Source organism: Natator depressus, chromosome 2, assembly GCF_965152275.1.
Source record: "Natator depressus isolate rNatDep1 chromosome 2, rNatDep2.hap1, whole genome shotgun sequence".
In the NCBI taxonomy this organism is placed as follows: Eukaryota; Metazoa; Chordata; order Testudines; family Cheloniidae; genus Natator; species Natator depressus.
In genome coordinates, this window is record NC_134235.1 from 249306024 (window position 1) to 249328767 (window position 22744).

General features: G+C 43.9%; 1 protein-coding gene across 2 annotated transcripts in view; it reads left to right on the top strand.

The window, feature by feature from the left end:
• Window positions 1-22744, top strand: part of XYLB (xylulokinase) — a 142121-nt gene that overhangs the window by 34379 nt on the left and 84998 nt on the right. For both annotated transcript variants that reach the window (XM_074943436.1, XM_074943437.1), the window contains exons 11-14: window positions 2871-2911; window positions 3349-3464; window positions 4277-4392; window positions 4977-5050. In XM_074943436.1, the coding sequence (XP_074799537.1) occupies window positions 2871-2911; window positions 3349-3464; window positions 4277-4392; window positions 4977-5050 (347 nt within the window). The remainder of the gene's footprint in view (window positions 1-2870; window positions 2912-3348; window positions 3465-4276; window positions 4393-4976; window positions 5051-22744) is intronic.

A 22744-nucleotide genomic window follows, 5' to 3' on the forward strand; every position in this document is an offset into this window, starting at 1 on the left:
AGTGACAGAAGACAAACTTCATCACTACAAGATACAGTGTAAGCCTTACTTGAAAGAGACAGTGGGAAGTCAGGCATCAAAGTGCTTGGAAGTTTGTTTTTATTCTTTTAATCTCCCACCCTCATTAATCTTGTGGGTGCTGAAATTTTAATGATGCCCTTTACTAAAATTCTATTAAGAGATAATTGAAGGGGCTTCAAAATTCCCAGATATCCAAGATGTGCTAAATTTAGGGATGTTTGTGGAAGTTCTGAAGACTCCTATGGGCAAGAGTGCAGAAGCACCATTTCTTGAGATTTTTAAATTATTATTTATCTGTATTACAGTAGTGCTTACATGTCTGAACCAAGATAGGGGCTTCATTATGCTAGGCACTGTACATATGTATAGTAAAAGACAGAGTTATGGTCAAAATGGACCAGACCGGCAAAAGGGACTGTCATTGGCCCCACTTTATATATGGGGAACTGAGGGAGATTAAGTGATTTGCCCAGAGGAACACAGGGAGTCTGTTGCAGAGCCAGGAATTGAACCAAGACAGCCTAGATCCCAGATGGGTACTTCAACTACAAGACTATCCTTCTGTAAGGTTCAAATTCAGCAAAGGACTTAGGTATGTGAATAGTCCCACTGATGTCAGTAGGGCACCTTGTCTGTTTAAGTACTGTACCAAAACAGGGCCTAAGATATTTAAAACTTGAGAGAACAAAACACTTGAAAATATATCATAGAGAACAATCCTGTACTGGTGGAAAGTAGGAGTGCGTGGGCTAACAGGTGACATCGGTGATCTTCCAGAAAACACCATCCTGGCCACTATGGATGTAGAAGCCCTCTACACCAACATTCCACACAAAGATGGACTACAAGCTATCAGGAACAGTATCCCCGATAATGTCACGGCAAACCTGGTGGCTGAACTTCGTGACTTTGTCCTCACCCACAACTATTTCACATTTGGGGACAGTGTATACCTACAAGTCAGCGGCACTGCTATGGGTACCCGCATGGCCCCACAGTATGCCAACATTTTTATGGCTGACTTAGAACAACGCTTCCTTAGCTCTCGTCCCCAAATGCCCCTACTGTACTTGTGCTACATTGATGACCTCTTCATCATCTGGACCCATGGAAAAGAAGCCCTTGAGGAATTCCACCATGATTTCAACAATTTCCATCCCACCGTCAACCTCAGCCTGGACCAGTCCACCCAAGCGGTCCATTTCCTAGACACTACAGTGTTAATAAGCGATGGTCACATAAATACCACCCTGTACAGGAAACCTACTGACCGCTATACTTACCTACATGCCTTCAGCTTCCATCCAGGGGACACCACACAATCCATTGTCTACAGCCAAGCTTTAAGATACAACCGCATTTGCTCCAATCCCTCAGACAGACAAACACCGACAAGATCTCTATCAAGCATTCTTAAAACTACAATACTCACCTGCTGAAGTGAAGAAACAGATTGACAGAGACAGAAGAGTACCCAGAAGTTACTTACTACAGGACAGGCCCAACAAAGAAAATAACAGAATGCCACTAGCCGTCACCTTCAGCCCCAAACCTCTCCAGCGCATCATCAAAGATCTACACCCTATCCTGAAAGATGATCCCTCACTCTCACAGATCTTGGGAGACAGACCAGTCCTCACTTACAGACAGCCCCCCAACCTGAAGCAAATACTCACCAGCAACCACACAACAAAAACACTAACCCAGGAACCTATCCTTGCAACAAAGCCTGATGCCAACTCTGTCCACACATCTATTCAAGTGACACCATCATAGGACCTAATCACATCAGCCACGCCATCAGGGACTCGTTCTCCTGCACATCTACCAATGTGGTATATGCCATCATGTGCCAGCAAGGCCCCTCTGCCATGTACATTGGCCAAACCGGACAGTCTCTATGTAAAAGGATAAATGGACACAAATCTGACATCAGGAATCATAACATTGAAAAACCAGTAGGAGAACACTTCAACCTCCCTGGTCACTCAGTAACAGACTTAAAGGTGGCAATTTTGCAACAGGTTTCAGAGTAGCAGCCGTGTTAGTCTGTGTTCGCAAAAAGAAAAGGAGTACTAGTGGCACCTGAGAGACTAACCAATTTGTTGGTTAGTCTCTCAGGTACCACTAGTACTCCTTTTAATTTTGCAACAGAAAAGCTTCAAAAACAGACTCCAACGAGAAACTGCTGAACTTGAATTAATTTTCAAACTAGATACCATTAACTTGGGCTTGAATAGAGACTGGGAGTGGCTGGGTCATTACACAAATTGAATCTATTTCCCCATGTTAAGTATCCTCACACCTTCTTGTCAACTGTCTAAAATGGGCCATCTTGATTATCACTACAAAAGCTTTTTTTTCTCCTGCTGATAATAGCTCATCTTAATTAATTAGCCTCTTAGAGTTGGTGTGGCAATTTTCACCTTTTCATGTTCTCTGTATGTATATATATATCTTCTATATGTTCCATTCTATGCATGTGATGAAGTGGGCTGTAACCCACGAAAGCTTATGCTCAAATAAATTTGTTAGTCTCTAAGGTGCCACAAGTACTCCTGTTCTTTTTGCGGATACAGACTAATACAGCTGCTACTCTGAAACAGGTGACATGATAGAATTTTTAATCTCCAATTCCTTTGATTCTATGATGCCCTATAATGACTAACTTCAGTATTTAGGGTGAACTTCTCCAAAGTAAACAAGGCCTACTCACCACTTAAATCCACTTTGAGGTTATGTTTGGGCCTTGTGCTGGCTTTCTGCACAGAATAGAATGTCATCTCCAGTGCAGCATAATTACCTTGAATGCCTAGTTATTAATTGAACTATCTGATGTATGTTTTCAGCTTCGCTTGCAGGAATGAAACTTGAAGAAGGGGACATTGCGGTAAGTCAATACACATTCATGAAAAATGTTCACATCACTGTGATAAAATTAGAGCTACTACAGAATGTAAAATAGCAACCTGGACAATAACCTTTGGTCCTCAACTAAACCAAAATAGAGAATCTGTTGATTTTCTGTGTACTGGAGTCAGACTGATTCTCATTTCAGTTCCTCCTGGAGCTGGATGTAGGATTTTAATCAAACTCATGGACTATTTTTAAGATAATGCCCCAAATTTATAAGTTGCTGGATCTCTATCTCTGGAACATATTTAATTGGGGTGACAACCTGAATCACCGCTTGCTAATATAAGAATCCAGTTCACTAAATGTGTGATTTAAAAACAATTAGCAGTAATAATAAATGGGTTTAATTTAATTTCTGTATTGCCTTCCATGTGATACAATTATTATTATAATAATTATTTTCTTCTCCAGATTAGCCTTGGCACAAGCGACACATTGTTTCTTTGGATTAAAGAACCAGCGCCTGCATTAGAAGGTCATATTTTCTGCAATCCTGTTGACTCTCGAGCCTATATGGCACTTTTATGGTAACATCCTTTTACATGATTTTTCTCTTACATTTGGAGTCAACAAGATATTTTTCTTGTTTCCTTTGCAAAATGATAATGAATAAAAAATTCAATATTATGTACAGTATATGGCAATATTTGCATCAACATTATGACATCCCCATTATTTAATTTGGGGAGCAGGAGCTGCAAAATTGTGAGGAATAAGCTCTGATGCCACTAGAAGGGATGGGGTTCATTTTTGTATAATTTGAGGCTGGTGAGCATGAATCTAAGGCAGTGTATTAAATTTAGAGGAATAGAAATCACGTGAATGGTAATGGTTTGGGGGCTAGATCCTTGACCTAAAATATATAACCTTTGCATTAGTGGTACAAAAGGGATTTAAAGGTACCTTGAAAGAGGCATCTGGAGATTCCTCTTTCATAGAGGGGAAGAACTGCTGCTGTTCTGGGACATGCTGGGTGTGTAGCTGGAACACGTCATCCTATCATATTCAGCTCCTGGAGTGGTCTCTAGGATAGCCATGTGGCTGCTCTAATTTGCCCAAGGAGATAGTTTGTCCCCTAAGCACCACCAGGGTCAAAGTAGGAGAGAAGGTTTGGAGCCACCTTTGTCTCTCCCACCTCAGTTGCACTGAGTTATAGTACTTTGGATTGAGACTTTTGAAGCAGTCGAAGGAATTTAGATATATGTTCCATTAATGTTAGTGACTGTTGTGTGTCTAAATCCTCTAGTGTTTCAAAATCCTCTTTAATAATCTGGGGGGTCCAAATGATTTGGAAAATGCCGCTTTTGAATATATAGTTAGTATTGTTGTTTGTTTTTAGTTTTAAGAATGGCTCTCTAATAAGAGAGAGGATCAGAGATGACTGTGCTTCAGGCTCCTGGGACGAATTCTCCAAAGCCCTAAAATGTACTGTTGTTGGAAACAATGGAAACCTAGGTATGAACCTTGACAAAGTTGGGAACTCCAGGGCTTGCTTGGATACAATCATTATTTCATAGGTAGTAGCTTCCTATCACTTGTTTCTTTCTTCTCTCCCTTTCCCACTTGCCCTGTATCTACTCATGCTACCGCTAAGATTTATTGTAACCTACATACACTCTTTGTATAGATATGTATTTGGTTGGTAATTTCTGTTATATAGTGAGGCTGAGTTGCTGGATTTATCTTTTTTTTATTATATGGTTTGTGTTTCTATTGAAGTATTAAAGGTGCCTGGAGTCAGAGATGCTTTTAAAAAACACATTCTTATAAATCAATGGAAATAGAATAAATTCAATAAATGTGTGGACTGGAATTGGTCAGGAAACATTCCGTGATTTTATTTTGTGCATGTAAGATGCTATACAAAATTTAAATTTATTGTCTAATAAATCAAATTACTTTGTCTTGCTCCACTCTGTTACCATTCTGTACTCTTATGGGCATTATATACACTTGTTGTTTTTCTAGCCATTTGCTGAAACTAATACTTTTTTGTGCCAGAAGAAAACATGACTATCTTTAATTTGCTTTGATTTAAGGTTTCTATTTTGATGTGATAGAGATTACTCCTGAAGCTGTTGGGATTCACAGATTCAACGGAGACAACAACAAGGTAGTAATAACCTATTTAACACATTGTAGTAAATCATGTTGTGTTCATGACTTAAAGGAGGCTCATCCCATCAAGGCCTGAGAACTTTGCCCTCTTCTGCATCTGCGGTTATTCCTTCTGGATTTCATATACTGATGTGATCCTTTGAATGATTTTCTGAAGGCATTTTCTGGTCTGTGTCCCAGGCTTGGAGATATCCACAGTACTGACTCTGACCCCAGCTAGCTCATTATAAACTGGCCGATGCCTATTTATTGTGCTTCTGGGTTAGGGGACTTGATGTGCTCTGAAGAGTGCAGTGCAAACCAAATAGTGCTAGGTTAACATAGGCAGGTGATATGAGTGTTACCAATCCAAAAATCATCTCCAGTGCTGAGGAGCCACCTGTGCCAAAGTTAACAATTATAGCCCAATACATCGCTCAGATCCTCAAATAGCCTCAGATCCAGAAGACACTAACAATTACAAGATAAAAGGGAAGCAATAGAGGCACCTTCTCTGCTTTCCCCTGTGGGGAAAAGACAAAAGGTTATGGAGCATAGCCAAATCTTCCCTGAACTGTCTCTTCCCTCTCCTACATCTCGTACAGGCTCTCTGGGAAAATTATCTTCCCCTTTTTTAGTTTTTAAGTTTGCCTAGACCTCTAGTGTCACTGTCTCCAACTACCTGAGATCTAAGGTTGGATCCACACTCCAGTGTGGCATCAGATAGGTTACTTTTTACCTTGGTTCTGTTTTGCTTACAAAACATATACTCTCAATGACCCATACTCACACAGAACACACCTACATCCAGGTGGGTTCCATGATACAGAAGCTGATTCTGAGTACTGCCAAGACTGGCAGTGTCCTTCTTGAGCTGGATGATCCTATTGGCTGTCTCCTAGATATTATGAGGAAGCTGAACATATGTAGTCATACGGGGAGTTGTCCCCTCTGAGACCTCTGGGTGCCCCCAAATCTGTCTATATCAGCAGGTATAGACAGCAATCTCCAGTGGTGGTCCCAGATACTCTTTCAGAAGAAGAACCAATGTAGAGTTTTAGGGCACTGATTTAGAGACTGGAGACCAAATCTTTCCAGGTGATAATGTAGGAATTGCATAGCATCTTCACTGTCTGAAGACACAGTATAGTTCCATGGCTTGGTCTCCAGAAGGACTTCCACTTTGAATATACCATCAGTCTCTATAAAAGAGATCTCTCATCGAATTTTTTATAACTTGGGGGCTCCTTCTAATTCAAAGATCACTCTAACAGTATTGGAAGTACTTTTGAAGCCACCTAAAATAATTTGATTTAATCCAGTTATGAGTCTGGTCATGTTGAAAAAAGCAGCTGCCCTATGAAGAGTTCTTGCTGTTTCACACTCACCTTGCTCCCAAGCTCACTCGTGGTGGCTGCAGCTGTTCAACAAGCAAAAAGATAATGAGGTGCATTCTGCTCTGTTTGATAGGGAAGGTGGAAAATTAGACACTTTAGGGAGGAAGATCATCTTCTCATCAACTATCAAGCTCTGATGTGTCAATATCAGTTCTGTCATTGGGAAAAGATGGCTGTTTTTGCTAAGGACCTTCCTGAATAGAAAAGAAAGTTAGTGAAGCTGTTAATTACAGAGAGACAGTTTGTTGCCAAACAGTCGTTAAGAGCCGCATATGATATTTCAGACTCCGTTTCAAGGGCAGTGGCATCTGCCATTACCATAAAGAGACCTGCATAATTCAGGTCTTCTGGTCTACCACCTGAAACTAGTGTATGTGTAGAAGATCTTGTGATGCCCTAGATCAATGGCCAGATCTCTTAGTGTCTATCAACCTCCAGCGAGAAGGTTTGGAGTTCCTGTCTTCAGATATGGCTTCTGTTATGCAGGAGGTCAGACTAGATGATCATAGTGATCCCTTCTGGCCTTAGAATCTGTACCACAGACGGAAATATCCTTCTTCACTTTCCTCCTTATATGTTACCCATAGGTGTCCTTATCAACAACAGCAGCCTGTTCCTCAGCAACAACAAAGGAGAAAGGAACCACAAACTTTGTCCCCAGAGAAGGCAGACAGCCTCATCTTCTTCTGCACCGTGCCTTAGATCTCAGGTTTCACAGGGGGAGCGAGAGCTACAATCCAATTTCCAATCAACCTCTGACTCTTCCTTTGGAGATAGATATTCCAGCTATTTCCATCAATAGAGTGCCATCTCCATGAAAAGTGAACCCCAGAGATAGTGCCAGAATGCTGTTGGACACAGTTTGACTCCTTCCCTCCCTATTCAGTGACTCCTCTCACGAGAATCTAGTAAGAACAGAGGTTCTCTCCCTTCTAGAAGCAGGGGCCATCAGGGAGGTGCTGAGAGACTTTAGAGGAGCAGGGGTTTTATTTAAGATACTTCCTGATACCAAAAAATGATGGTAGACTGAGGCCCATCTTTGACCTCAGAACATTTAATTCTTCCATCAGGAAGTTCAGATTCCTATGATGACCTATGCTTTCACAATTCACTCTTTACCCACCCAAGATTGGTTCAGAACTCTGTCTCAAAGATGCATACTTCCATACATATGTATCTCAGATCTTCGCATCTCAAATACTTACATTTCATGTTTGGGGAAGATTGCTATCAGGACAAGGTTCTTCCATTTGGTCTTTCTCCCACTGCTCAGTCATAGCAGTACAGTGTGGGGCATTGTGACACAGCTCCTGAAAGCCAGTAACAGTCTCTCATAGACTTTAAGGTCAGAAGGGACCATTATGATTGTCTAGTCCGACCTCCTGCACAGCTGGGTGAAATTTTTTAGCCAAATAATACATTTCCCAGGGACATTTACTGCTGTCTCATCTATAGAAATGACTAATACAAGGATAACTCCTGAACTAGAGTTTCCATTATTGTACTTTTGTCCTTTATTGGGCAGGTCAGAATCTCCACCAGTGCAACCCAGAGTATCTGTCATGAAGATATCATTGTGACCTCAGGTTAAGGAAAAGGAAATGCCTTCTACTCTTTAATGAGTGGTGAGTGGTAGGCTCCTTCAGTACCAATTTTGGAAGATTTTTCATCTTTGTGGGCATCCAGTAGAGAAGAGTCCTTGGAGCCTTGATCACTCTCAGTGGTTCCATCAATGGATAGAAAACATGACAGAGGAAGTTCCTCTTGGACCACTGCTTTTAGGACTCAATCTCAGGACCTATCTTTTGGTCCTTGGGGTCCACCACTTTGGTGTAATATGCCCTGTCCATGCAGTTTTCAACTTTGGCCATACTGGTGCCCTTGGCCTCAGGACTTAAGAAACCCACAGAGGTTCATGTTCAACAGGGTATGAGTCAACTAGCTTGTGGGAACCTTGTGAATGTTGGTCGTCAGATAAGTACATATTGTTTAGAAAAGAAAATCTACTTAATACTTCTTTGTACACTTCACCTCTCCTCTTCATATGAGCTTCAAGTGTATCAATTATAGTGTAGTAAGTAGATACGTGAAATTTGTCTCTAGGATTCAATGCTGTTTCTGTTGCACTGCTATCATCTGCATGTTTTTTCCTGATTCGTTTGCGGGACTGGGCTTCTTTGTAGTTAGTGTCAGGCAAGATATCTTTTGATGTGTCTTCAAATCTTTCAAAATAATTCCTCAAAGTGTGTAAGTGGTCTGCTAATGATTGACAGAGGTCTGCACATGTTTTCAAATCAATTCTTTTCCTTGGAAAGCTTGACTTGTGTGGTAGAAGTGTTGTAAAATTTCATTCCACATGGTCAACATGAATAAAAACTCTAGTTCTTGCATCTTGTTTGCAATGTTTTCTGCCTCTTGTATAGTTTCTCCCTTTTGTGATTGGTCTTCAGCTATACTTTCTAATGCATCCACAATCTTTGAGTAGGACTCCAGAATTGCACTTGTTGCCACTGCATGTGCCTCCCAGCGAGTATTAGAAAGAGATTTCAACACATGATCATTGCTCAAATATGTTTTAAGAACTGCCCATAGGTGTGTTGAGGCAGAGAAAAATGTATAAAGTAATTGGACTGTTGAGAAAAATCTTACTGCCACCGGACAACAATCAACAGCACTGCGGCCAACAAGATTGAGAGAGTGTGCAGCACATGGTATGAATATGGCATATTTGTTCTGTTCTAAAAACTTCTGCATTCCTTGATAATGCCCTGGCGTTGTCAGCATTGTCATAAGATTGACCTCTGCACTTTGAGAAATCTATTTTGCAAACTTGGCACAGATAATGCAGTACTTGATTTGCCATTTCTTCACCAGTGTGGCTTTTCAAATTGAGGAATGTTGTAAATCGTTCAGCTGGTTTTCCATCTGTGGGAGACACATATCTTAGTACAATGCTCAGTTGATCAATATGTGAAAGATCAGGTGTAGAGTCGACAGATAAACTGAAGTACCCAGTAGTACTTATTTCATCCACAATAGCTGAATGAACTTTGTCACTCATTAGACCAATGAGTTCATCACATACTGTCTTGGATAAGTATGATGGGTTACCTTTGCCAGCGTTCCCATATTTTGAGATATGGCCTGCTAAAAATGGGTCAAACTGAGCCATAAGCTCCAGCAATCCCAAGAAATTTCCATTCTGCAATGATCCAAATGTGTCATCTGGTCCCCAGAAAGGCAGACCGTGTTCAGCTGACGTTTGAATAACAGCTATAACACGCTGCAAGACATGTTGCCAGTATTCACGCTCCCCTTTAATTTGTTCTTCCAATTTTTGTGTCAATCCAAAGCCCTGTCTTCGATTTAAACATGTCAACATTGAATCTATGTGAATAGTGCTATTTTCATGTTGTTCAATTAAAACAGTATTCCGCCAGTCACTAAATCCATCGGCAGCAAACCGGGATGTTGAAGTTTTATATGCAAAAAGTTTGCAAACAAAACAGTACACAGATCCTGTTGATGGTGAATACAGTAGCCATTCTCGAGTGTATTTCTCACCATTCACTTTCATGCTGAAAAATATTTTTTGTGGACAATATCTTGTTTGTTTGCCATTGGTAAAAGTCCAGCGTGATTTCTCAAATGACCCAGTGTGGTGTTGACAGTCATTTGGTACAGGATCTATCCAGTAAGCTAAATCATAGGTACTGAAATCAACCCACATACCAGGATCTTTTCTTCCATTATTTACAGCACAAGCAGGTTCAGTCTCTGACACATCCATACCTTCTAGAACAATGTCTGTTTTACCACCAGGAGTAGGATGATCAGTTACAGTTTCTGACACATCCACATGTTCTGGAATGGTGTTTGTTTCACCAACAGAAGAAGGGTCAGTCTCTGAAACACCTCCAGGGTTTGGAACGATGTCTGTGCTACTGAGAGAAGATGTTGCTTCTGATGGGATTCACTTCGAAAAATGATGTCAACTTTGGAAGATTTTGGAAAATTTCACTAGTTTTTTGTTTCTTTTCTTCCACCAGTTTACGTTTCTGTGCTCCACTCAGTTGGTTATGTTTCATCCTGCCTCCTATCTCAGTTATCTGAACTAAAAAAAAAACCAAATTACACAATGTACACTATTTTTGTGTGTGTATATATATTATATATATATGAAATCAAGTACATATAACTCAGAAGAATATATCAATAATAAAACAAATGTATTGCAATACATGACAGGATCTGATTTCCTCGCATTTTTTGATCTACGTTAGTAGGACGCCCCCCTGGTTTAGGTGGGGATAAGTAATAAAAAAAACAGAAAAACGGGGGAAGAGTGTGTAGTGGAGTGTAAGGAAGTCTAACAAAGTTCTGATTTTTCCCATGATGACTACTTGGATGCTTTTTTGGAAATATCAAATATTAATTTTTTTTTTAAAAAAATATATTTTTTTTGGTGCCCTAAGCACGTGCTTAGTCTGCCTATTGGGTAATCCAGCCCTGAGGTAACAGCTAGGTGTCAATAGTGGCTGCTTTTCTGATTCCATGGTCAGATCAACTGCTCTTCTTGTTCCTTACGTTTCCAGACTGTTAAGGAAAGTGAGACAAGACAAAGCTCAGATGATCCTGGTGGCTTCAGCATGACCTTGTCAGTTTTGGTGTTCAGACCTGCTGCATCTCTTCAGTCATCAGCTCATAGCTCTTCTACTTCCGATGGATATAATTTCTCAGAATTCCAGTTGCAGACTGTGATGTTTCCCAGGGTACTATCTGGACTGTTTAACAGCTGTGTCCCCCTTAACTCTCTAGCCTGGGGTACCTTTTACACAGCTTTGCTGTCAGAACATCCATTCTTCTTCGACTGCTGTCCCTGTGGGTGCTCCACTTCATTTGTCGGTGCGTCCTGGCACCGTAGATCGGAGATTAATGGTAGCAATGTCTGCGCAGGTCGCGCGCGTGCAGTAGGCATCTCGCAGTGCCATTGGTGCTGCGTCTAGCGCGTGCACGACCCTAGCCCTCCAGTTCCTTCTCAGCCGTCCTCGGCTGAAGATGGAGTTTAGGGGCGGTGTTTATTACTCTTGCCAAACCTTTAAAAAGATAGCAGTTTAAATAGTTATTTAGTCTTTTAAAAGTTATAGTTAGTGTTAGTGATAGTTTTAAGAATTAAAAAGTTTACTTTTCCAGTTTATTTACCCTCCCCGCACCGGGGTCAGTTACCTGTTAGAGATGCCTGGCTCCCCAGGCTTTAAGCGATGCAGCTCTTGCTGTGAAGCAGTGCCCGTTTCGGATGGACACTCTTTATGTGCACCCACTGCAGGAATCTGAAAGTGAGAGCCTGGTATGATCTCCACTTGAAAATGATATTGATGGAGAAATCTCTCCAAACAGAGCCAGGCCAATGGACCTCCTCTCCAGGCACCCTCCCTGCAGGGACAGGAGACATGCCTTCCTCTAAAAGAGCAAAGAAGAGGGCGCAGACATCTCCGCAGAGAACACCGCAGAAACATAGGTGGTCTCCTGCCAGGTCACTACCCCTGATGCCGACACATGCTTGGATGAGCACCTACGACGCTCCGGGCACCTCTGGCACTGCTGAGTCCCGAGTGAAGGAGATGGAGTCGAGGCACAGATCGCAACATGCCTCTTCCACAGCACCAAATTCACCCGTAAGGGACTGGTGCTGAGCGTCTCCTCAGGCACCATGTCTCCGCCCCCCGGCACTGACATTGCCGTCGGCAGTAGCTGAGAAAAACAAGTCAGCGCCGACTAACTCAACATCCCATCTGAAGGTACCGATTAGAGCACCCCCATTGGCGCTGACAGCACTGACATCAGAACTGCCACAGAAATTAGTGCAACAGAGAGTCTTGGCTGTGTCATCAACACAGCAGTCTTCACTACTTGGTACCGAGGGCTCTCCCTTAAGTTATAGAAGAGATCCCCGTACTTCTCATGGCACGGTACACTTGTCCAGTGATGACTATGATGATGTGCAGGAACCATGCACTGTCTTGCCTCACCGCTCATCACTAAAAGACCGACAACCAACCTGGAGCCAGATGGGTCCTAAATACCTTTATAACCAGCTGGCCCAACCGTGGTAACGGACCACTATGGATGTATACACAGATGGCCTTACCAATGTAATGGGCACATTGGGAACCCTGGGCAACTTACTGGGGCCCCCAATCCAGGCCACCCACGGCTCAGAGGCGAGCTGAGGTCTAATCCCATGTCTCCCACCCCACAACCAACAGAGGCTCAGGATGTTGGGGACAACACAGTAACAGCCGCTGATCAGGAAGCGACATCTCCTGCTCACTATTCTTCCTCCTCCCCGGATGAGGCAATTATGCCACTGCCGCCTACCTCGGCGGATGACTTCAAACAGTTCCAGGAACTGTTTAAGTGGGTAGCCCAAAGCCAGGACATCCCATTGGAGGAAGTGCAGACAAACCAACACAAGCTGGTACAAATCTTACAACCTGCATTCACTTCCAAAATTGCTCTGCCAATCAATGATGTGATCTTAGAACCAGCAGAGACAGTCGGGCAGACACCGGCCTCAATTCTGCCAACATGCAAAAGGGCAGATAGAAAGTGTTACATCCCCACCAAAGGGGTGGACTTCCTCTTCTCACATCTGCCTCCCAACTCCTTGGTGGTCGATGCCACTAACCAACTTGGCAAACAACTACAGTTTCGATCAACTACACAAGACAAAGAACGCCGGAGGCTCGACCTCTTTGGATGAAAAATTTACTCCTCGGCGACGTTACAATTCTGAGTCGCCAACTATTTGGCCTTGCTGGCCAAATACAATTATGATAATTATGGGAAACTCAGCTCATTCACAGCGGAGCTTCCTGAGGAGAAACAATCACAATTCCGTGCCATTGTAAATGAGGGTCAACTCTTACTTGCCAAAACAGCCCTCCAAACGTCTTTGGACGTTGCAGACATGGCAGCCAGAACCACGGCCACGGCCGTAGTCATGCCCTGGCCATCCTGGTTGCAAGCCTCTGGCATAGCTAAAGAACTTCAAAACAAGGTCGAGGACCTATCTCTTGACCAAGAGAAGCTCTTTTTGAACAAGACAGACGAGGGGTTCCACTCAGTGAAGGATTGCTGAGCCACCCTTCACGCTTTGCGGATGTACACTCCACCTGTGAAGAGAAGATGATACCAGCCTTATCAGGGGAACGGGGATTCCTCTTCCAACTGACAACAACAGTGACAATACGAGAATGAAACACATCACCAATGGTTGCAGCGACGGAGAACACCTCAAGCTCAACCATTGACTTCTCAATCGGCTCTGCCCAAGCCACAATTTTGAAGTTTTGGTCGAGGGTGTGGTCGATCTCCCTCACCAGGCAGCTCTTTCACCTAATCCATCCTCATGCTTTGGACACTGCTTTTGCCCATTCTACCACATCTGGATGTCAACAACAACGGACCAATGGGTGTTAGAGATTGTAAGATCGGGATATACCATTCCCTTTACCTCCCGACCACCTACCCTCTCCCCCTCCCTGTCCCTCTTCAGGGACCCTTCTCACACGCACCTGTACGACAAGAAGTCGATCATCTTCTACAACTAGGTGCCGTGGAATAAGTATCTTCAGAATACACAGGGAAAGGGTTCTACTCCCACTACTTCTTGACCCAGAACAAGAAGGGGGGATGGAGACCTGTTTTGGATCTCAGGAAACTCAACAAGTTCATACACAGTCAGAAGTTCAAAATGGTGACACTGGGCACGATACTTCCAGCGCTGCAAAAGGGGGACTGGTTTTCAGGACTCAACCTTCAAGATGCTTATTTTCATATTACTATATACCCCACTCACAGGAAATTCCTGCATTTCACAGTAGGACATGATCACTTCCAGTACATAGTACTACCTTTTGGCCTATCCACTGCACCAAGAGTTTTCTTCAAAACCCTAGTGATAGTAGCGCACATCTACACAAACAGGAATAATGATTTTCCCTTACCTGAATGATTGCCATCTCAAAGGCCCAACTCAACAAGAAGCACTGGACTCAGTCCAGACAACAATCACACAATTCAGGGATCTAGGGCTACAGATAAATGAATGAAAATCCACTCTAATCCCTGTTCAACAACTGGACTTCATTGGGGCACATCTCAATGCCATAGAAACCAAGGCATCCCTGCCCCTAAACAGATTCACAATTCTCACCAACCTTATCTCACAGGTAAGAGTCAGCCCCCAAATACTGGCTCGTCCTGTCCTGTAACTGCTAGGACACATGACAGCCACAACAATCATGGTATGACATACAAGACTACATATGGGCTGCCTACAGGGCTGGCTGAGCTCGGTATACATACCCAGCAAGCACAGCTTGCACAAACGACTTGTGCACCCCATGTTCTGAGCTCTTTACATTGGTGGACAAGACCAGACAATGTATGCAGGGGCATCCCGTTCCAACAGGAACCCCCATCAATAATAATCATGACAGATGCTTCGCTGATAGGCTGGGGTGCCCTTATGCACCTGCACACAGTTCAAGGCAAATGGTCTCTTTCGGAGACTCAGTTACACATCAATCTACTAGAACTACGTGCGATCCACAATGCCTGCAGACATTCCTACCGCACATAACGAATGAATCCATTCGTATTATGACCAACAACATTGCCTGTGTGTTTTACATCAATCAACAAGGGGGTGCTCGATCTCACTCACTGTGCACCGAAGTCATGAAACGTGGAACTGGTGCATACACCACAACATAAACATTTCGGCCTCCTACCTTGCCGGCTGTCAGAAAGTGATGGCGGACACGCTAAGTGGGTACTTCTCTCAAGACCACACATGGGAAATGAATGGGAGAGTCTTGCTCTCCATTTTCTGCCAGTGGTGATACACAAGATACGAACAGACAAGGCCAAGGTTATCTTCATAGTCCTGACATGGCCCAGACAAGCCTGGTACCCTTACTTGATGTGCATGGTGATATGTGCCCCTCTAACTCTCCCTCGTCATCTGGACCTGCTGTCTCAGAACAACGGTCACACTCTTCACCCGAACCCAGAGAAACTCCACCTGCAAGCGTGGCTCCTACATGGTTCCATCATGGCAAACTAGCCTGCTCGGAACAAGTTAAACATGTCACTAAACAGCAGAAAAGTGACCATGCATAATACTTACCTTCAAAAATGGAAGTGATTCTCCTCCTGGTGTTAAGAAAAACACATGACAGCTTCAACAGCACCACTAACATTAGTGTTGGAATACCTACTGGAGCAGAATCGATCAGGTTTAGCAATGAGCTCGATCAAAGTCCATCTTGTGGCCATTACTGCGTTCCATCATGAGATTGACGGGAACTTGATCTTTGGCCACCCAATTACTAAACGCTTCCTCATGGGTCTCCAGAACATTTACTCAGAAGTTTGCCAACCTGGGACCTCAATCTCGTGTTGAAATGCCTTACCAGATTGCCATTTGAACCCTTAGCCACCTGTTCCCTGCTGCTTTTATCCATGAAAGTGTCCTTTCATAGAATATAAGGGTTGGAAGGGACCTCAGGAGATCATCTAGTCCAACCCCCTGCTCAAAGCAGGACCATTCCCCAATTAAATCATCCCAGCCAGGGCTTTGTCAAGCCTGACCTTAAAAACTTCTAAGGAAGGAGATTCCACCACCTCCCTAGGTAATGCATTCCAGTGTTTCACCACCCTCCTAGTGAAAAAGTTTTTCCTAATATCCAACCTAAACCTCCCCCACTGCAACTTGAGACCATTACTCCTTGTTCTGTCATCTGCTACCACTGAGAACAGTCTAGATCCATCCTCTTTGGAACCCCCTTTCAGGTAGTTGAAAGCAGCTATCAAATCCCCCCTCATTCTTCTCTTCTGCAGACTAAACAATCCCAGTTCCCTCAGCCTCTCCTCATAAGTCATGTGTTCCAGTCCCCTAATTGTTTTTGTTGCCCTCCGCTGGATGTTTTCCAATTTTTCCACATCCTTCTTGTAGTGTGAGGCCCAAAAGTGGACACAGTACTCCAGATGAGGCCTCACCAATGTCGAATAGAGGGGAACGATCACGTCCCTCGATCTGCTGGCAATGTCACTACTTATACATCCCAAAATGCCATTAGCCTTCTTGACAACAAGGGCACACTGTTGACTCATATCCAGCTTCTCGTCCACTGTAACGCCTAGGTCCTTTTCTGCAGAACTGCTGCCGAGCCATTCGATCCCTAGTCTGTAGCGGTGCATGGGATTCTTCCGTCCTAAGTGCAGGATTCTGCACTTGTCCTTGTTGAACCTCATCAGATTTCTTTTGGCCCAATCCTCTAATTTATCTAGGGCCCTCTGTATCCTATCCCTACCCTCCAGCGTATCTACCTCTCCTCCCAGTTTAGTGTCATCTGCAAACTTGCTGAAGGTGCAATCCACACCATCCTCCAGATCATTAATGAAGATATTGAACAAAACTGGCCGGAGGACTGAGCCTTGGGGCACTCCACTTGATACTGGCTGCCAACTAGACATGGAGCCATTGATCACTACCTGTTGAGCCCGACACTCTAGCCAACTTTCTATCCACCTTATAGTCCATTCATCCAGCCCATACTTGCTGGCAAGAATACTGTGGGAGACCGTATCAAAAGCTTTGCTAAAGTCAAGGAACAACACGTCCACTGCTTTCCTCTCATCCACAGAGCCAGTTATCTCGTCATAGAAGGCAATTAGATTAGTCAGGCATGACTTTCCCTTGATGAATCCATGCTGACTGTTCCTGATCACTTTCCCCTCTTCTAAGTGCTTCAGAATTGATTCCTTGAGGACCTGCTCCATGATTTTTCCAGGGACTGAGGTGAGGCTGACTGGCCTGTAGTTCCCAGGATCCTCCTTCTTCCTTTTTTTAAAGACGGGCACTACATTAGCCTTTTTCCAGTTGTCCGGGACTTCCCCCGATTGCCATGAGTTTTCAAAGATAATGGCCAATGGCTCTGCAATCACATCCGCCAACTCCTTTAGCACTCGGATACAGCGCATCTGGCCCCATGGACTTGTGCTCGTCCAGCTTTTCTAAATAGTCCCTAACCACTTCTTTCTCCACAGAGGGCTGGTCACCTCCTCCCCATGCTGTGCTGCTCAGTGCAGTAGTCTGGGAGATGACCTTGTTTGTGAAGACAGAGGCAAAAAAAGCATTGAGTACATTAGCTTTTTCCACATCCTCTGTCACTAGGTTGCCTCCCTCATTCAGTAAGGGGCCCACACTTTCCTTGACTTTTTTCTTGTTGCTAATATACCTGAAGAAACCCTTCTTGTTACTCTTAACATTTCTTGCTAGCTGCAACTCCAGGTGTGATTTGGCCTTCTTGATTTCACTCCTGCATGCCCGAGCAATATTTTTATACTCTTCCCTGGTCATTTGTCCAATCTTCCACTTCTTGTAAGCTTCTTTTTTGTGTTTAAGATCAGCAAGGATTTCACTGTGAAGCCAAGCTGGTCGCCTGCCATATTTACTATTCTTTCTACACATTGGGATGGTTTGTCCCTGTAACCTCAATAAGGATTCTTTAAAATACAGCCAGCTCTTCTGGACTCCTTTCCCTCTCATGTTATTCTCCCAGGGGATCCTGCCCATCAGTTCACTGAGGGAGTCAAAGTCTGCTTTTCTGAAGTCCAGGGTCCGTATTCTGCTGCTCTCCTTTCTTCCCTGTGTGAGGATCCTGAACTCGACCATCTCATGGTCACTGCCTCCCAGGTTCCCATCCACTTTAGCTTCCCCTACTAATTCTTCCCTGTTTGTGAGCAGCAGGTCAAGAAGAGCTCTGCCCCTAGTTGGTTCCTCCAGCACTTGCACCAGGAAATTGTCCCCTACCCTTTCCAAAAATTTCCTGGATTGTCTGTGCACCGCTCTATTGCTCTCCCAGCAGATATCAGGGTGATTGAAGTCTCCCATGAGAACCAGGGCCTGCGATCTAGTAACTTCCATGAGTTGCTGGAAGAAAGCCTCGTCCACCTCATCCCCCTGGTCCAGTGGTCTCTAGCAGAGTCCCACCACGACATCACCCTCGTTGCTCACACTTCTAAACTTAATCCAGAGACTCTCAGGTTTTTCTGCAGTTTCATACTTGCGCTCTGAGCAGTCATACTGCTCCTTACATACAATGCAACTCCCCCACCTTTTCTGCTCGGCCTGTCCTTCCTGAACAGTTTATATCCATCCATGACAGTACTCCAGTCATGTGAGTTACCCACCAAGTCTCTGTTATTCCAATCACATCATTGCCATTACTTCTGCCAGAGGGGGTGAATGAGATCGGGGCACTCATGGCCGATCCTCCTTACACAGTATTCTTCATGCTACCGGTCACGCTACGTCCGCACCCAAAATACCTACCGAAAGTAACATCAGGCTTCCATATGAATCAACCAATCCATCTTCCCACTTTCTATCCCAAGTCTCACGGCACTCCAGCAGAGGCTGTTTTACATACATTGGACATTAGGCAGGCATTAGCGTTTTACCTGGAAAGGATCAAACTGTTCTGAAAATCTCCTAGACTTTTTGTTTCTACTGTCAAGTATTTGAAAGACTGCTCAGTATCCACTCAGTGATTGTCTAAATGGATCTCCATATGCATTTAACAGTGCTGTTGTATTCAGAACATGGATCCTCCTACGCACCTCAGAGCGCATTCCACACGATGTTTCTACCTCAATAGCGTTCCTCAACAATTTTCTGATATTAGAGATTTGTAGGGTAGCCACTTGGGCCTCTGTCCACACATTCCCTGGGCACTATGCAATCATTCAAGACTCCAGAGCTGACACCATAGTCGGCCTAACCGTGCTTACCTCTGTGGCTCACATGAACCCAAAGACCCTCCTGCCTTCTGAGGAGCACTGCTCTGCTGTCACCTGAAGTGGAGCATGCACAGGGACAGCACTCGAAGAAAAAGAGGTTACTCACCTTGTGCAGTAACTGAGGTTCTTTGAGATGTGTGTCCCTGTGGGTGCTCCACTACCCATCCTCCTCCTCTCTACTTTGAAGTTTGCTGCTAGGACTCTATGGTAGAGAATGAACTGGAGGGCTTGGATCATACTCGCACTAGATGTGGCACCAATGGCACCGCAAGACGCCTACTGAGCACGCATGACCCACGCGGACATTGCGACCATAAATCTCCGATCGACAGTGCCAGGACGCACCAGCACCTGAAGTGGAGCACCCACATGGACACATATCTCGAAGAACCTCAGTTACTGCACAAAGTGAGTAATCTTCTCTTCCTGGCCTACTCAGACAGCCTTCAGCATGCAAATTCATTCCCAGCTAAATACATGAGCGCCCTGACCAGTCATTCTTTAATTACATACAGGGCAATGCCTGCACATTCTTAGTCCCAGCCTTGTCTCCCAGAAATTTGAGTCTTGTACTGTCCAGCAATCTGTTGAATAATGCAAGCTTGCAGAAAGTCCATCATTTCATCAAAGGAAAATGATAATGAACCAGCCTTGTTATACAAAATGGTTTTTCCAAAACACAGTAATCAAAACACATTGGTTAAGATAAAGCAAAAAATAAGTTTACTAGCTACAGAAAGATAGAATTTAAATGATTACAAGTGATGATGCATAAAAGTCAGGATTGGTTACGAAAGAAAATAAAAACATAAAACACAAGCTAGTACTTAACTTAACAAGCCAAGTGAACTTAAAAGCAGTTTTTGTCTCACCATACGCTGCGGTAAATTTCACAGGGTGGGTCTCCTTTCAGCCGGGGACCCCTCCCCGCAGTTCAGTTCTTTGGGTCGTTCATGACATGAGCAGGGATGAAGGAGGAGAGAGATGAAGTGGAAGTGTCTCTCATTCTTATACCACTCTCCCCACTTTGAGGATTATCCCCGGCTGGGTGGAGGTAAAGGTTGAACTGTCATTGAGAGGAAATGTAGATTTCTTGTCCACACCTTCCCATTACTGGAGAATGACTGCTTAAGTAAGTGATAGCTCTTTAACACCTGGCTGGGTGTTAGTCTGTTCTTTGTTCTGAAAAACTGGTTTGGGCCTGCTTTTTTTAAACTGAGCATGTTACAGCAAGGATACATAATAGAATCTTCTAACTTCACATACGGTACTGATAACACATATTTTACCAGGACAGTAATGTTCTGCAGATTATAAGTTTTCAAATGATACTTCACAAAGCATACTTTGTATAAAATTTATCATAGTCTTGTAAAAGTGGTGAACGTAATAGTATAGACCATCACTCATGCTTTATCCAGACTAAACATCTCTCCATCTGATGGCATGGAGAGTCTCTGGTTAATGTCAGCAGGTAGGGAGCGTTCAGCAGAGACCCAGAGAATCCTTTTGGAAAGTAGAAAACCCTCAACTAGAAAATCATATACGGTGGAAGTGTTTTTCCTTAGGGGTGAGGGCAAGACAACGTGACACTCTTCAATCATCCATTCCAGTAATTCTGGACTCTCTGGTTTATCTTTCAGCTTCATTATAATTTACTTGGCAGTGATTTTGGCCTGTCATTTGCCTGTTCACGTCTCTTCCATAAGAATCTGTTGCAGATGTTTCCACCAGTAAGAAAGATACTAGCTTCATGGGATTTGAACCTAATCCTTACCTCTCTAATGGAACCTCCATTTGAGCCTCTGTCCTCTTGTTCCCTTCATCATTTATCTATTAAAGCTATATTTTTGGTGGCTATTCTTCTGCATAAAGAGTAAGTGAATTTCAGGCACATATATCACCCTCCATCCCCCATGGTTTTACATGCAGACATAGTGACTGAGCCCTCACCCTACATTTATTCCAACAGTGGTTTCAGACTTTCATGTTAATTGATATATTCAGTTTATCTGTAATTTTCCAAGACGTCACTAATCTTCCAGTGAATCTAAACTTCATACACTGGATGTTAAGAGGAGGCTGTTGTATTATAGCACCATTCAGAAGATCTCTTAGACTATTCATCACATGTGGCAGTACATATAGAGGTAGACCAACCTGATCTCTGCTCAAAGGCTTTCAAATGGATTGTGGACAGTATTAGAATATCGCATGATATTAAAAAAATACTATTTCTAGTTCATGTTATTGTTCATTCCATGAGAGCCTAGGCTACATTGGTGGCATGTTTCAGTTGAAAACTAATTGTGGAGCTCTCTAGAGCAGTCACATGGTTCTCAACGAATATATTTACCAGTCATCATTCTCTGGTGTCAGCATCAGGAGCTGATGCACAAGTCGGGAAAGCAGTTCTGGAATTTTTATTCAGATGAGTTCCCAGCTCCCACCACTTGGAACCAAATTGTTAGCTAAACACCATGACCGAGATCCTCACAGACACAGACTCGAAGGCAAAAACCACAATTACCTTATAGTAACTCATTCTTTGAGATGTTCTCTGCATGTGGATCCCATGACTCCCCATTCTCCCCGCAACTCCCTCCATCCCTGCCCCTCAGAGAATCTTAATCTGTATTCTGGGGGGTGAAGGAACTGAACGGTAGGGTCTATCCTTTATACCAGGGGTGGGCAAACTTTTTGGCCTGAGGGTCACATCGGGGTTTCGAAACTGTATGTATGGAAGGCTGGGTAGGGAAGGCTGTGTCTCTCCGGACAGCCTGCCCCCCACCTCCTATTCGCCCCCTCCAACTTTCCACTCCCTGACTGCCCCCCTCAGAACCCCCAACCCATCCAACCCCCCCTGCTCTTTGTCCCCTGACCTCCCCCTCCCAGGACCCCCTGACCCTAACCGTCCCCCCAGGACCCCACCCTCCATCCAACCCCCCGTTCCCTGTCCCCTGACTACCCTGACCCCTATCCGACCCCCTGACAGGCAAGTTGAGGCTGCAGGGGAGGGGCCGGGGGCTAGCCTCCCTGGCCGGGAGTTCACAGGCCGGGCAGGATGGTTCCGCGGGCCGGATGTGGCTGCGGGCTGTAGTTTGCCCACTTCTGCTTTATACCCTGGGGAGGGAGTCCAAGGGCGTGAAAGATTCATATGTGATCCATAGTGGACAGAACTGATAAAACTGCCAAACTCCTGTGCAGAGGGTACATATGCACCATGAGTGAGATCCACATGCACAGTACATCTCAAAGAACAATGGTTACTGTAAGGTAAATAACCGGTTTTTACAAGGGAGTAATCTCTTTACCACAGTGAATGAAAATCAGTGAAAAGGATTAGTTTTTGTTTCCTTTTTTTTTGTAGACAAAAGGACAAATTTAAACTCTTCTGTGTATGACATTACTTAGTACTTAGTGAATTTTCTCTAATGTAC